At 38.2% G+C, this 14,874-nt stretch overlaps 1 protein-coding gene across 1 annotated transcript in view; it reads left to right on the forward strand.

Annotated features, from left to right (window-relative positions):
- Nucleotides 1-14,874, forward strand: part of piezo2b (piezo-type mechanosensitive ion channel component 2b) — a gene marked incomplete at both ends in the record, with an annotated part of 89,787 nt that overhangs the window by 64,439 nt on the left and 10,474 nt on the right. Inside the window, 14 exons of the mRNA XM_079243755.1 lie at nt 2,078-2,321; nt 3,121-3,235; nt 3,856-4,000; nt 4,573-4,662; nt 6,335-6,459; nt 6,706-6,774; nt 8,547-8,653; nt 10,257-10,355; nt 11,067-11,187; nt 12,106-12,186; nt 12,471-12,637; nt 12,734-12,927; nt 13,741-13,914; nt 14,177-14,872. Of these exons, the coding sequence (XP_079099881.1) occupies nt 2,078-2,321; nt 3,121-3,235; nt 3,856-4,000; nt 4,573-4,662; nt 6,335-6,459; nt 6,706-6,774; nt 8,547-8,653; nt 10,257-10,355; nt 11,067-11,187; nt 12,106-12,186; nt 12,471-12,637; nt 12,734-12,927; nt 13,741-13,914; nt 14,177-14,872 (2,427 nt within the window). The remainder of the gene's footprint in view (nt 1-2,077; nt 2,322-3,120; nt 3,236-3,855; nt 4,001-4,572; nt 4,663-6,334; nt 6,460-6,705; nt 6,775-8,546; nt 8,654-10,256; nt 10,356-11,066; nt 11,188-12,105; nt 12,187-12,470; nt 12,638-12,733; nt 12,928-13,740; nt 13,915-14,176; nt 14,873-14,874) is intronic.

Below are 14,874 nucleotides of genomic sequence, written 5' to 3' on the forward strand. Positions count from 1 at the left end.
CCAGATACATGTACCATTAATTATACTGGTTAAAAAAAGACAAAAAATGCCAGCTGATGCCAGCAGCTTAGTTAGAGATATTATTGAAGATCTGCTGTGTAAACGGTTCTGTCTGTTCAATATTCAGATTCAGAGCTGGATCCTGACTTTGCTCAGAAAAAAAGAGCAAAGAGAGGATTTTGAGAAGTGAAAGAGTGGAAAGCAAGAGAGCGAGAGCATCCCGACCTGTCCACAGTCATTGATTACGAGCTCTTTACATTCCACTGTTTTGATGTGCAAAGTGGACAAGTCTTTTATTAACGCACTCTGTGTCCATCAACAAGCCCTTGTAGAGAGAGAGAGAGCTGCACAGCCCGTCTATTCACGCTATGGCAGCGCTGCACTTATTCCATCGTTTCCCTTCAAGATCGAATTACGGGTACAGGGTGGGGGAGAAATCCATAATCCACAAAACGCTCTGTCCGTCACTCCGCGACTCAGACGCTTTTGCCCTGTACTCTAACTCAATAAATAGCTTTCAAGTATGGAAAAGGTATTTTCTTCCCCTGATGAAGAAGGACACTCACTCAGCTGTTCCGGCCCTTCAAAGCATCGTCCAACCAGAACCCACTTCATCAGTGCTGCTTCCTAAACAGTGCAGCTGCTGCTGTGGTTAATGCAAGTTGCAGCCCATGTTTTCACCCCACACATCACTTTAATGGTCTCTCACATAGCAACACAGGAGGTGTTTGCATGCTTTTAACATGTTAGGCACACAGGGGACAAGCAGTAAGGTGCATGTGCTGAGTGACAGCATCAGGTTACAGCTCTGATTCCCACTCATTGACCAGACTCTTACGGGTAAGGGGGATTGATGAGCACATTATGTACACAGCTATAAAACGAAATATTGTACATATATACTTGTATTGCCGTGTTTGGTAAACATGCAGTCTCACCTGTATTTCAAAGTTGCCTCGGGTCTGTGGTGTCTATTTCTTGTAGAGTGGGACTAAAATCATGTAAGAAATGTTGATGTTTGTTTGTTGAGTAACATATGGATAAAGGCTTGGTGTTGAGCTTAAGCACACGATTTTGATAAATGGTTCACTCGGCTGCTGATTGGTCTCTCTTACTGAGGTTTGTTTATAGGTCTGGGGATTGTGTTGTGTATCATAATTGATGCATACAGTTTCTGAGACCTGTTGCATCTTTTTATGGTAAAAACTTTGCTTAAAACCCTGTTGTATCCAATCTGATGCTTGTCTCCTTCCTCCTGGTGGATACCGTTTGCACTACAATAACTGATGTATCACTAAGTAATAAATGGTACATATATACACATTATTCATTTATTTACATTTCTTTGCCAAATAAAAAAGATTGAAGTAAATAGTTTTATTACTGTTATTTGTTAAATCAGGTGTTAAAATGTTCATTTGTATGGATGACTACATATTATGATCAGCTTGTAAGAAAACCTAGATTAAGAATTACAGTATGAAGCTGTATCGCTCCAAAGATCATATCCATCCATCCATCCATCCATCCATCCATCCATCCATGCATTATTCTCACATACTACAATTCAGATTTGCTGCAACTCAAACCCTAAGCAGTCTCTATGTTTAACATAAATTTGCTTATTGCATCATAACATTTCCACTTTAAATCAATCTCTCTGGGGGATGTCTTTCCATTAAGTTTGATTATATGATCATTCATAGATAGTTGATGTTACATTTTGAGATAAGGACGCAGGAGAATTTCTGACCTTATTTGATCATATGTTTTTTAGCTGTCGCAGCACAAGAGAAAAGAGCATCATGACTCCAGTATGTGATAAATCTGTTTTTGATTTTAATTTGTGTTTAGAAAACACCATAAGGACATAATAATTTTTTTCAACATGCTTTTACCACTTTGTTAAAATTTTCAACACTAATGTGGTATACAGTTCAGATGTGTTCACAATGTCATACTTTAAATTAACCTCTTCTGGTTTCAGTTCTCAGGTTCAGACGTTGTCACACATTACGAGCCATTTACAGAAGGATTTATGAATTCCCATTCACAACTTTTCTGTCTTCATCTCCAGGTCCTACCTGGATATGCTGAAGGTCATCATGTTCAGCTACCTGTTCTGGTTTGTACTCACCATCATCTTCATCACTGGAACCACACGCATCAGCGTCTTCTGTATGGGTTACCTGGTGGCCTGCTTCTACTTCCTGCTGTTTGGGGGCGAGCTACTGCTGAAGCCCATCAAGAAGATCCTCCACTACTGGGACTTCCTAATTGCATACAACATCTTTGTGATCACCATGAAGAATATTTTGTCAGTGAGTGATCTTTGATTCACGGATTGAATCTAGAATATTCTAGCTGCATACTTCAGAGAATAGTGCAGAATATAATGTGGTGTATAATGAAAAAAATATAACATGTCCATACACATCTGGCCCCACTGGTGATCTGAAATCAACCCAGTTTTTTCATAAATTCTTAAGTTTATCTAATATCTAACTCAGGAGGCCAACTTTTACATTATATAAATGTTACACATGACAACGACTGAATCATTTCCAGACACGTACTACTGATAGCTTTTTCTCCTGCCACATCAGAATATATCTACTTTCCACTTTCCAAATTCTCTGCATGATTTTCTTTAAACCCTGCCAATAGGGTTTGTTAGAGGGGCATTCACAAAAGATATGATAATGATTGGTTTATATTCTCCACACACTCTCCAATATCATCCTGATATCTGTGTAGTGATAGTGTTGCCATTGATGTCACTGTGCTCTGCCAGACCTTTTCTCTCCATGAGAGGGAGCTTGTTGTTGCTCATTGATCTCTTCCTAATTGACCTCTGATAGAATTCTTGTCTCTTTTTCCCACCTTTCTTTTATATATCCTTTATTATTACTTTTTTCACTTCTTCATGAAGTTTTGAGACTAATTTCTTGCCCACATGTGATTCATATTCCATAGTAAATCATTAAATAATTCCTGACTCTACCTCATCTAACTATGCCGTAAATGCCTCATCTGGAGATGTCTGTACAAATCCTGATTGATTAACCCATATAAATTCTTTACATCCAGAAAACCTTCTTGCTGTCTTGCTGTTTGCAGATCTTGGCTTGTGGTTACATCGACTCACTGATCAAGAACCAGTGCTGGTTGATCCAGTTGTTCAGTTTGGCATGCACCATTAAGGATTACAAACTAAACACAGAGTCGACTCCCAGTGAGTAATTGTTAATATGTATTATATTATTATTATGTTTTTATAATCTAGAACTTAATATATATAAGTTATACTTCTTCTTACTCTTTTACGAAGATTAATTTGTGTCCTAAATGTTTTTTGTATATTTGTATACATTTTTGTCTTATATGTTTAATTTTTTTCTTCTCTTTTGTTCTTGATTTTTATAGTTTATATATATATCTATATATTTATATATCTATGTCTATATATATATTTGACCCTACGATGAGCTCCATTCAGTGTGACTGTGAATCATAGTTTAATCTGCAGATTGTGTGTCTAAAGTAACTTGTTTCTTTCAGTCCAGTTGCGTTCAGCGTGATGTTGATTCTGATCCTAAAGAAGCTGTTTTACAGTAAATGCAAAATGGTGCAATAATAAACTGTAAAACGGTAATACGATTTCAGTACATTCCTGAAAGTCTGTGTAAATTACTCTCATAAATCTCACTGAAAGTTAGAAGTAATCACTGTTAAATGGACAATGTCAAGTGGAGCTGTTGTGGTAATAATGCTTTTTGGTTAACTGCACAACAACTCAGACAAAGTGGAAAGCACCTATAAATACATTAAAGGGCTGTGCTGTCTGTGTTCCAGACTGTGATCTACCCAAAGATGAGGCGGGAATAATCTGGGACAGCATCTGTTTTGCCTTCCTGCTGCTGCAGAGACGAGTCTTCATGAGCTACTACTTTCTCCACGTGGTTGCAGACATCAGGGCGTCTCAGGTCCTGGCTTCCAGGTGCTTCGCTGCACATTTCATCTCCATGTAGACATTTTATAGCTCTTGTTGTCATCATATATGACACGAGTAGTTGATACACAGCACTGCAGGGATTTTGGGAATTGTGTCATTGATGTCATATTGTGACAGCTTGACACTGCATTCCTGTCGCTGTCCCAGCACTTATCTTAGCACTTATGGTTATTCTCTTTCGTGACCAACTTCTTTTGTTTCTTTTCATACTGGTGGGCCAAAGCCTTCGGCAGGAACTCTGAAGCATGCACACAGCGGCTAGGACAGTGTGTACATAGAAAAGCATTTCAACTGAATCATGGATGTGTTAGTCATTTTATAATTCAACTGGTGATGCTCAGTAAGAAAAGGCATAAAGGACGTTGTTCCAGTTTTGATGTTTTTTTTTTTAGCTTTCTAACATGTGTATAACAGAAAACATTTGGTGCATTAAGGTGTCAGACAGGTGCTGTAATGTTTTTGGAAGTTTAAGAGTGAAAACAACAGGGTTAAACCAACATTACTGTGGACAGTGACACTGAGCCACATGTTTAAATACATGTTAATGTGTGTTTCAGAGGAGCGGAGCTTTTCCAGGCCACCATAGTGAAGGCGGTGAAAGCCCGGCTGGAGGAGGAGAGTAAATCTGTGGAGCAGCTGAAGAGACAGTGAGACTCCTAGTGTTTAGCTCTCATGTTATTATGCGGTCGCTGTGGTTACTGCGTGTGTGCAATACTCGATCACACAATTTGTATGAACAGACATAAATCGAGATATTTTGATTAAAGCGTTGTATTTATTTAACGCAGCATTTTTTGTTTTATTTTGTGATGGATTCTCTTTGTCACAATTATAAACCCATTCTTATTACTGGGATTGGCTCCAGCTTCCTGCGACCCTTAACTGGTACAAGTGGTTAAGAAAATGGATGGATGGATGGATAGACCAATTTGTTTGTGCTCTTCATTTATTTCCCCTTTTCCTTCTGATTAACTGTCATCAAATCCCATGAAAAGTCATCATGAGAAATGTGATCTCGTCTCTGAATTTTTTTTGAGTGTGCTGCTAAACTACATATATACATGCAAATACATACATATATGTGCTGGTTTGATAACCTGTAGGAAATACCAGCATCCGTTGCCCCGTAAACATGGACACAGACGCATTCATGTGTTGCAATAGATCTAAATAGGTTAAAACACATTTGGTGCTCTTCTTAATGGGACAGTGTGAATGTGGGGGCTTCTAATGAATGAGATGCGTTTCCTCTAATGGTTGGCTATCGTTGTGTCACAGCATTCCTGTTGGCTGTTTTCAAAATGTTTTAACACATTTTGATACAAACTTTTGGTGCTTGGTATCCACTCTCATGAAGACAAAATCACACCAGAGGATTAAATGACTGTTTTATGACTCCAGTGTTTGTTATTTATGCTGCCAGCACATAGCCCACACACACACACACAGTTAGTAATATCATGACAACAGCGGCATTTGTGTCACGGTAAACCTATAAATAATGCACAATGAAGTTTATTCAGCATACCTTGACGGTGCAGTTGTCACTTGTCCTTCGTTTAGTTTCTTAAGGAAATAAAAAAAATGTGGTTACTTGTTTTATTTAAGTGCCATAATTAAAATGTTGCCAAGGGATGCAGGACTGTTTCCTAGGCAACCAAGATCCTTTTTAACCAAACAAAGCTAACATAATGTTGGCTCTGTGTGTGATTTCAGATAGTTGATATATGTGTTTTAAGAAATGTGAAGCTGAGAACATCTAAGATTCCTGCTGCTGTGGCAAATGGTTCACATTTCTGCACAATGGCACTGTGCAGTCCAGCCATATGTCCGATTTTTCTTCTACGACTGTGGCGCAGGGAATCAGAGGCTACAGCTGCACTCAGTACTTAGTTCTAGTAGAGTTCATTCATCGTATGACTTTTTATGGAATTTGCTGACATTAAGCTACACCGTGAGCATGTTTATATCTATTTCAGTTTCATTCATGAGCCTCATTAGGTTTAACCTAGTCCGAAATGAAGTGAACATGATTGTTGTGGTCTAAAAGCATCTCCTGGCTCATTTTTAATCTTTTACTGGAAGCCAGCTCTTACTTTATCATACCTCATTAAAGCAGTATATTTCCATTACTTATAGTCAGCTCAGGAGCTACTCATGAGCTCTGATTATATCCACTCATCCTCTCTAATGTGCACTCTGCTGTACTATAACATACTTTAATTTCCATGTGATGCCGGGAGATGTTTATAGTCAGTCTGTTATGATGTTATTGTGTCGATACTTTGTGTTTCTTCACTGTCTGTCTGATCTAATCAGGATGGATCGCATTAAGGTGAGGCAGCAAAAGTTTAAGAGAGGCAAGGAGAAGATGCTGAACCTGGCGCAGGAGTCTGCGGATGGTCAGACAGTCATCCAGCCGGAAGAGGATGATGATGATGATGGTATGACAAAGCCTGCTGGAGTGTCCAGAAAAAAAAAAAAAAAAAAGCCGGCATAGAAGTTGTTTGTTTGCTTGTAATGCTGGTCATGAACGCACCAGTAATTCATGCATTTTTAAAACAGAAAGCAGACATGTTGTGTTATAATTGCATTCAGGAGCTTCATGCAGTGGAATTATGATCTGAAACATTTGCAGATAATTGATTTTCTTATAAAATGTTGCATTGATGTATTTGTTAAAATTTTAGGAGCAAAGCCAACGAAAGCCACGACCAAAAAAAAGCAGTGGTGGAGGCCTTGGGTTGACCATGCTTCCAGTAGGTTGACCCCCCACCCCAAATCCTCTTTTGTCTTTTCCTCCACTTTTAATGGCCCTTTTGTCCTTGACCAGAACACTGAGGATTCCCATACTGCTCCTGGGCTCTGAAGGCACCAACACGCATTAGCTCCCTCCAGACTTTAGTCCTTTTCTGTCTCTATTTAAGGGCTGTTGCAACCTTTAGCTCTCATGTGAAACCTTGCACCGTGCGTGGAGAAGCACTTCAGCTTTAAGACGATTCCTAAAACAATATAGATGCCTTAAATAGACACAATAAGAGGATGTAGAAAGAAAGGGACTAATGGCTGGAGGTTTGTACTCAACGTTGTCCATAACTTAATCATTGATCTGGCCCAAAGAGCCCACAGTAGAGAATCACTCTCTTGTGCAACATTTTTTAGCAAAGACATGAAGTTGACCCACCTTTGTTTTCCATACATAAATGAAGTGTGAAGGGTTTGTTCATTCTTTGCCTTCAGACATGATCACCAAACAGGCAAAGCAGGAGAAAAACAGTAATTGGAGCAGGGAGTTTAAAAAAAAAAACAAGAAAACAAAACATCAGCATTTCTCTGAGAGTTTCAGCGGTTGCCTGTTTGGTTTGAACTCATGTCTCCAGTAAAACTCCAACCCACCCCCCCCCCCCCCCCCCCCCCATGACATTTTCAAATTGTTTTACCTCTTTGTCATTTGATGTTAAATCTCCATTTCCCAGCATTCTCCCTCATCTCCTGCCCACTGTGGTTCTGTTCAAGGACATAAGTCAGCCTTTTCTATCCCATTGCGTCTGACACGTAACTGCTTTAGTCTGGAGTCACTGAAAGTAGCATAAAGTTGACTGTGTCTACTGAAATAAGAGATTCAATCATTGTATTTATGTTATACTAACATTTCTAAGGGTCTGAATGTTTTCTGTACTTTTGTTTTGTCTTCTCATGTCTCTAAAGTTGTTTATTGTCATAATACATACACACATGGACAAAATTGTTTGTGCCCTTCAGTCAATAAAAGAAAAACTCAAAATGGTCACAGAAATAACTTGAAACTGACAAAAGTAACAATAAATAAAAATTCTATTAAATTTAACCAATGAAAGCTAGATGTTGATTTTTCACCATGATTCAACAGAATTACATAAAAAAAAAATAAACTCATGAAACAAAAATGAGGGTATCCCTAGAAAAGACTGAAAAAATGTTACTAACAGGACATGTTAGTCCGAGGTGTGTCCACTTATCAGCATCACAGGTGTTCATGTTCACATCATGTTCATGAGGAGTGGGCCAAATTACCTGCTAGGAGGTGCAGAAGTCTGATTGACAGTTACAGGAAACGTTTCAGGTAATTGCTTCAAAAGGTTGCGCAACAAAATATTAAGTTAATAGTACCATCATTTTTGTCCAGGCCTGTTTCATGAGTTTATTTGTTCATATAATTCTGTTTAAGCATGGTTGAAAAGCAACGTCTGACTTTCATTGGTTGAATTTCATAGAATTTTTATTTATTATTTCTTTTGTGAGATTGAAGTTTTTTCTGTAACCATTTTGAGTTTTTCTTTCATTGACAGAAGAGTAGTAAAAGTTTTGTCCATGTCTGTATACATGTTAAATGAAGGATGAGTTCATATAATATAGAATTAATGGTAAGTGGTTTGATTTCTACATCCTACTTTTATCGAGCATACTTAATTTGATCCTTATTTTAATGTCCTGAAAGAGTTTAATGACTGCAGCTCCAGACTGTGTAACAACATTCCACTCTATCCCCCAGTGGTTAGAAGTGGAGACTACTACTTGTTTGAAACTGACAGTGAGGAAGAAGAGGAGGAGGACGACGGGATAAAAGATGAAGAGCCGCCAAAGAAGTCTGCATTTCAGGTGGATCGTTATTCATGTGATTCCAGATCAGGAGCAAACGCCTCTGGTTTGGCTCTCTGCCATATTTATTTTTATTTTATTTTTTATTTGTTTTTGTTTCTGGAAAGTTATCTGAGATGAAGTGTGAAAGAAGTTTTCTACAGTTCGAAACAAAAAGAAAAAACTGCTTTAATTGTTGTTCATGCAGGGAGCGGTTGCTCCTTTACCATCAGTACTTTTGCCACATCAAGTTAAAGTACTTTTTCTAACATTTGCTTATTAGAAAATATTATGTATGAAATTAACTGAATTTAAAAAAAAAAAAAAAAAGAGTAAAACTTAGATCTGTTGTTTAGTGACTGGATTGAACCATTATTTAGGTACAATTCTTTTGTCTTTCTGTCCGTCTGAGCTCATGTGGATATGTAAAGTTGATACACTGCTTCCTTCTTGTGTAATACAGTTTCAGGTTTCATTTCTAGATGCAGGAGCAGACTGTTGAGTGAAAATGGTTTTCAGAGTTACTCGTCCTATGGTTACATTGATCATGATGGCTTGAGGCTATTGCATGCAGAGCTGAGTAGGAATTAATTGTCACATCATCCAAACTGCTGTTCTCTGTTTTTGGCCTTTATGCACTACAACTTCCTCAGACTCCCTGAAGAATTGGACATTATACTCTGTAGATGTTAAAACACAAAAATTCTTTGAAATCTTAATTTTTTTTTAACCTGTTAAGGATTTGTTTAACAGGTTAAGAAATCCAATTAGGCAAAAAGTAGTGAGACAGTCGGTGAAGGTTTCTTTTATTTCCAAACCTGACACCCTCACCTTTCACCAATTAAGTTAATGACAGCCAAAACGCTGATGTTTTTTTCTCCATCTCTGAACATTTTAAGTGTGTTATTGATATAACATTTTAGATTATTATATTCCATAAATAGAATGAAGTTGATCTAAAAAGACACCACATATCAGTACATTGGATTGTTGTTCATTCAGTAAATCTTAAAATTAGTTCCCAAATTTAAAGTTTTATTGAACTTTGTAAAGGTTTCCAACTTATTTTGATTAAAGTTTATAAGAAATTGCTCTGAAATACAAACAGATACATTGCTTTGGACGTCTTCTGGCTTTTGACGTGTAATTTGATGTTGTCCTGAAACCTTTGAGTTGAGTGTACCACTTAAAAATGCTGAAGGCCCTTATGTAATCATGTTGTAGCCACAACTGCAGACTCTTTCTTTGAACTATTCCTTTACCCAAAACTATATTTGCCACATTGCCACATTACACACACACATGCACACACATGCACACGCCGATATCTGAAAACAACAGAATTAAAGTAAATTCAGATTTCTTATCTCCCCACATTATTATCACTGTGCCGTTTATTCTTGTGCATCATGGTAAATGTTGGAATTGGACTTTTTGTACTTGTATATTTCACTTTTTAGTGTTGCTACTCTTTTTTTCGCATGATTATGTGATGACTATACATTATTTCACTGTGTGTATGGGGTGTTGAGTTTCTTATTGACTGCCTCCTAACAAAGTATCTTCTAACAGTTTGAGATTTTCTTCTACTAACCCTCTCCCTCTCTGTTCTCACTATCTTTAGCGAGCAGTTGGGAAGTTTGCCTCCGCTGTTCTGGCTTTACCCAGGTCTATCATTAAGCTGCCTAAAACTGTACTGCAGTATGTAGTCAAGGCAGGCAAGGTACTCACGCCCATCTAACATAGCTTGCTTCTTGTGTGAACTTCTGCCAGCTCAAATAACGACTAATACCGCAATCAACTGCCTTCGCATCTCAAGTTTGGTTTACAGATTGTTCATCAATTCTGAGATGGAGCGGAAATGCTTTTGTGCTGCTTATCGTTTCTTTCTGACTGGAAATGTTTTGCATGCATTAGAGTTTTGTTCTACCAAAGGTTCAGCTTAATTTTTTGTGTTAAAGATAGTATTCTGGTGGTTCACCATGCTACAGTACCTTAGCCAAAAGCTACATGCACTGAAATCTGATTTTCCTCCTTTCAATGAAGCTGTTTTCCCCCTTTGTTTAATATTATTGTTAATATATAAATAATTAAAAATCCGTTCATCTGATCCTTTTATTTATTTATTTTTTTATTGTAATTTGGTGATTGTGAACAAACTTTCAGGTAAACTGTAGATATGGCACAGATGGATATTTTTGTCTGAACTTAAAAAAACTGTTTAAAAATGTTGATATTGATTATTAGGACAAGACCTAAGCCTGACTCATAAATGTTAAAGGTTTCATAGTTTTATTTTATATTTTAAAAACTACCACTTCGTAGTATAACATAAAGATGATATGCGGTGTATAAAATGTAATATACATGATTATTTATGTATAATTTCCCAGCATCTTTTTACTGAAACCAAATTACTGTGTCCTCTTTCCAGTTCCTTTACAATGCCTGGATAACAGATCCTAAAGCTGCTCTCAAGGCACGAGGCAAAGACAAACGCAAGTTTTGGAAAAAATACACCAAAAAAATCAGACACAAGAAAAGCAAGAAAGAAGGTAGGCAAGGCTTAAACTTTTCCTGTGTTGTGCTGGCAGCCGTGGACATTTATATAGCAATGTTTGAAGATACTGTTCCTTTTTTTTTTTTTATTTATGCTGCTTTAGAATAATTGATTTTGTTTATATTTGTTTTCCTGAAATGTTGCATCGTAAATTCAAGACGGCAGAAGATGGGATAATTTTAGCTGTCACTTTCAGGAATGTCTTTTAAAATATCCTCTGTACAGACAAGAGAAGAATATGAATTATTGTGATTTACTGGATGTAAAAGTTTGATTCAGTCTGCTTTGGACAAGTTTATTATCATTTTAAAATTGTGACTGCAGTGAACGGCAGCTGTCAGTCTTTATATTCTTTTTATTTTTTGGCCTGTTTAGTCAAATTACTTAAATTAATTGATGAAGTTATTTTCCAAAGACAAATAAAACAGTATAACAGTGTGTTTATAGTGATCCAACCTAGTTTTTATGTCCAGTTTGACATTTCAGTGGCACCAACATAAATAAAAGACTACTGCTTTATTTCTGTCCATGTTCTTAAGGTTTTCCTGGAAGGCATATACATATATTTTTCCATATTGTTTTTTTTTTTTTCTTTTTCTGATTTGTTTGTTTTTTTGGGTTTTTTTTTTTGCTTTTGAACATGTCCCAAATCGCTTCTCTTACCCAAGAAACTCTTCACTATAAATGTTTTGATTTATAGTGATGATTTATAGATGTTTTGAAATTCATCAGCCAAATTCATCATCAGCCATTATTTGAAAATATGGGGTCAAACTATGTTTGTGAGATTTAAACACTATTTTCTGTTTATGAATTTATTTAAAATATACACAAATCCCTTGTTATTTTTAAAAAGATCTTCAGCAGTAAGAGCTTGAAATAATTATAGGATTCTCTCTCTATGGTGCTCCAGCAGGTCATGTGGCCATAGAGATAGGAGAGCTGTCAGATGGACAAGAAAAAGGAGAGGAGAACAAGAAGCCCAGTGGTCCAGGTAGGTTTCTGATCGAAGAAGCTTTGAACCTAAACTTCAACTTTGTTTTCAGCCGTTTTCTTTGAGATGTCGATACAGACTGAAAATAGTCACTTTCTAAGCCAAACTCTGATCTGACACACAGACACAAGGAGTTGTGTTTCACAATTTCTAGAGGTAAATTATAATTCTTCCAAGAACAGGGATTCTCCATTTAATTTTCCCCACTAGTTTATATAATAATTGGTTTGCTGTGGTTTTGCAAGAACACCCATGTTGGATTTTCTGTTGCGTGATGTCTGCAGACAACATCATCAAGCGGGTGTTCAACATCATCAAGTTCACCTGGGTGCTCTTCCAGACGACGGTTGAGAGCTTCACCGGCTGGATGAATGACATGTGCAGGGAGTACATTGACATATCCACCGTGCTGCGAATTGAGCGCTGTATGCTAACAAGAGAAGTCAAAAAGGTATACGAGCAACTCCACTGTTTTTTTTTTTTACATGATGAAAGTTAATTAAAATATGCCTTCTGAACATTATTTACTCTCCTCTTCTCCTGTCAGGGCAATGTGCCAAACAGAGAAAGCATCCACATCTACTACCAGAAGGCCATGAGGCTTAATATGTCCAGACAGGCTAGTTTAGACCAGCTTAGTGAGGATGGGTCAGTCTCAGGCTTCTCAAGGGGAAAAAGGAGGAGAGGAGTGTACCAGATGGGGAGCCAGGACTCCACTGCCTCCAGAGACAGCATGTCCAGGTACTGAAGACCTGATGGTTGATGTAATATGAGGGATTAAAGCTCAGGAAGGCACATTTCAGAGCATCTCCCACAATTAACTTTCCCTACAGATTCATAATTTCTTTAAAGAGGAAACATAATTTTTGTTACCTTTTTTTCCATTTTTTTAAAGTCCGATATTAGTTTTTGTATGAATCCATCTTATCCTGGACAGGTCAGCAGTGTATTGCAACACAGGGAGGCAAAAAAACCACTAAAGCTTACTCCTAGGGTGAGGTTAGAGACTGGTTAACCTAACCTATCATGCAGGTCTTTGGACTGAGACTAAGCCAGAACCCACGATGTACAGAAAGGCACATGTTCAAATTATTTGAATGTCTTGCAATAATAATAAATAATAGTTGTAGTTGTTCTGACAATATGAAGAGATCTTAAAATGAGATGTTAGGATGTAGAATAATATCCAGCTACAGAAGCTGTTAGCCTCTTTGCTAAATTAGTTTAAAATGAGTGTTTCTAGAAGATGTTATACTGAATGCTGTCATATTGTTTAGCTATGATACATAATTATTGTTTTTATTTTTTATTTTTTTTTAGCAAGAAAGAAATTAAAATCTCAGGGAACAGTCATTTGTAAGTAAAAACTGTAGATGCAAGTGAAAGAACTGTTTTTACCTTCGAAGTTGCAGCACTTCATTAACTCCACACTGAGACATTTCATTTTAATTTTGTAGCATTTTTTCATTTTGACAACAAATTATAGTTTTACATTAACCATCTATCCCATCTCATTTCACCCACCTTTGATCATGCCATCTCACCACCCATCAGCGCTTACACTGATGCCACCACACTGATTTCTCGCCAATCCACTATGGACGACATGGATGCAATGCTAGAGAACATTCCCAAAACCAGTGAGCGTGCCCGGCCCAAGCTGCGAAAGATGAAGAGCATGGACATGTCCAACTCATCAGTGGACAGCGGCAGCAGCTTCATATCCAGGTGCCTGGCTTCTGTATCCCTCATATAAGCTCCTCTTCCACTCACAAGTAAAATCACTGCATCCCATCATTCCTGCCTGTGTTTCCATCAAGTTTTACATTGATTCCTAACTTCTGCTGAATCACTGCATGAATTTAAAGTTGGACTTGACTGTCCTTTTCTGAGCTGCAAAACTAAGCTTCAGATATCTGTTTTTATTTCTTTTTTCTTTAATTGGACAGACTGACACAATTTTCTGTCTGTGTTTTCTTGTCCTCTGCAGCGAAACAACACAGTGCGTTGTACTATACTCAAGACAGGGTACCACAGACACCATAGAAGAAGTTGAGGATGAGCAGGACCAAGGGGAAGACAAGGAGCAGATTCCCTGGGAATCCCAACCATTTGAGGAGTGTGGAGGAGATGAGGGGGAACCATGGAGTGATGGAGAGCCCCAGCAAGAAGAAGCAGAAGTGGAAGAGGAGGAAATGGAGGGGCAACAGGGACTGGAGGAGGAGAAGGATGAGAAGGATAAGGAGGATGAGGAAGGACTGCAGAGAATGGAGGAACCTGAGGATCCAGAAAGAGGAAGAGGAGGTCCCTGGGAGTCATTCAGCCCAGATGAGGGCCCCTCCACGAGGCTGGAGGAAGCAGAGTCCGCCCTGTCTGCTCAGGAGAATGAATTTGTCACTGAGAGTGAAGAGGAGAGAGACCAGCAGGGCTTCATGCAGACAGAGGGGACATCGGGTGTGCTCTACACCCCTGATACCGATGCCTCCAAAAGTTCAGATGCTGATGTGCCTCCCAGTTACAGCAAGGCGGTCAGCTTTGACCGTCTGGAAGTTAGTGACGATGAAAGTGACGGCTACAGAAAGAGGCGCATGCTTATGACGTCCGACAGCCGCTCAGACAGCAGGTCAGACATCATGCTGCCGTCGATGACCACCGAACTGACCGCCAGCGAACTGCTGCTCAACAAGT

This window comes from Telmatherina bonti, assembly GCF_933228915.1.
Source record: "Telmatherina bonti genome assembly, chromosome: 7".
Lineage (NCBI taxonomy): Eukaryota > Metazoa > Chordata > Actinopteri > Atheriniformes > Telmatherinidae > Telmatherina > Telmatherina bonti.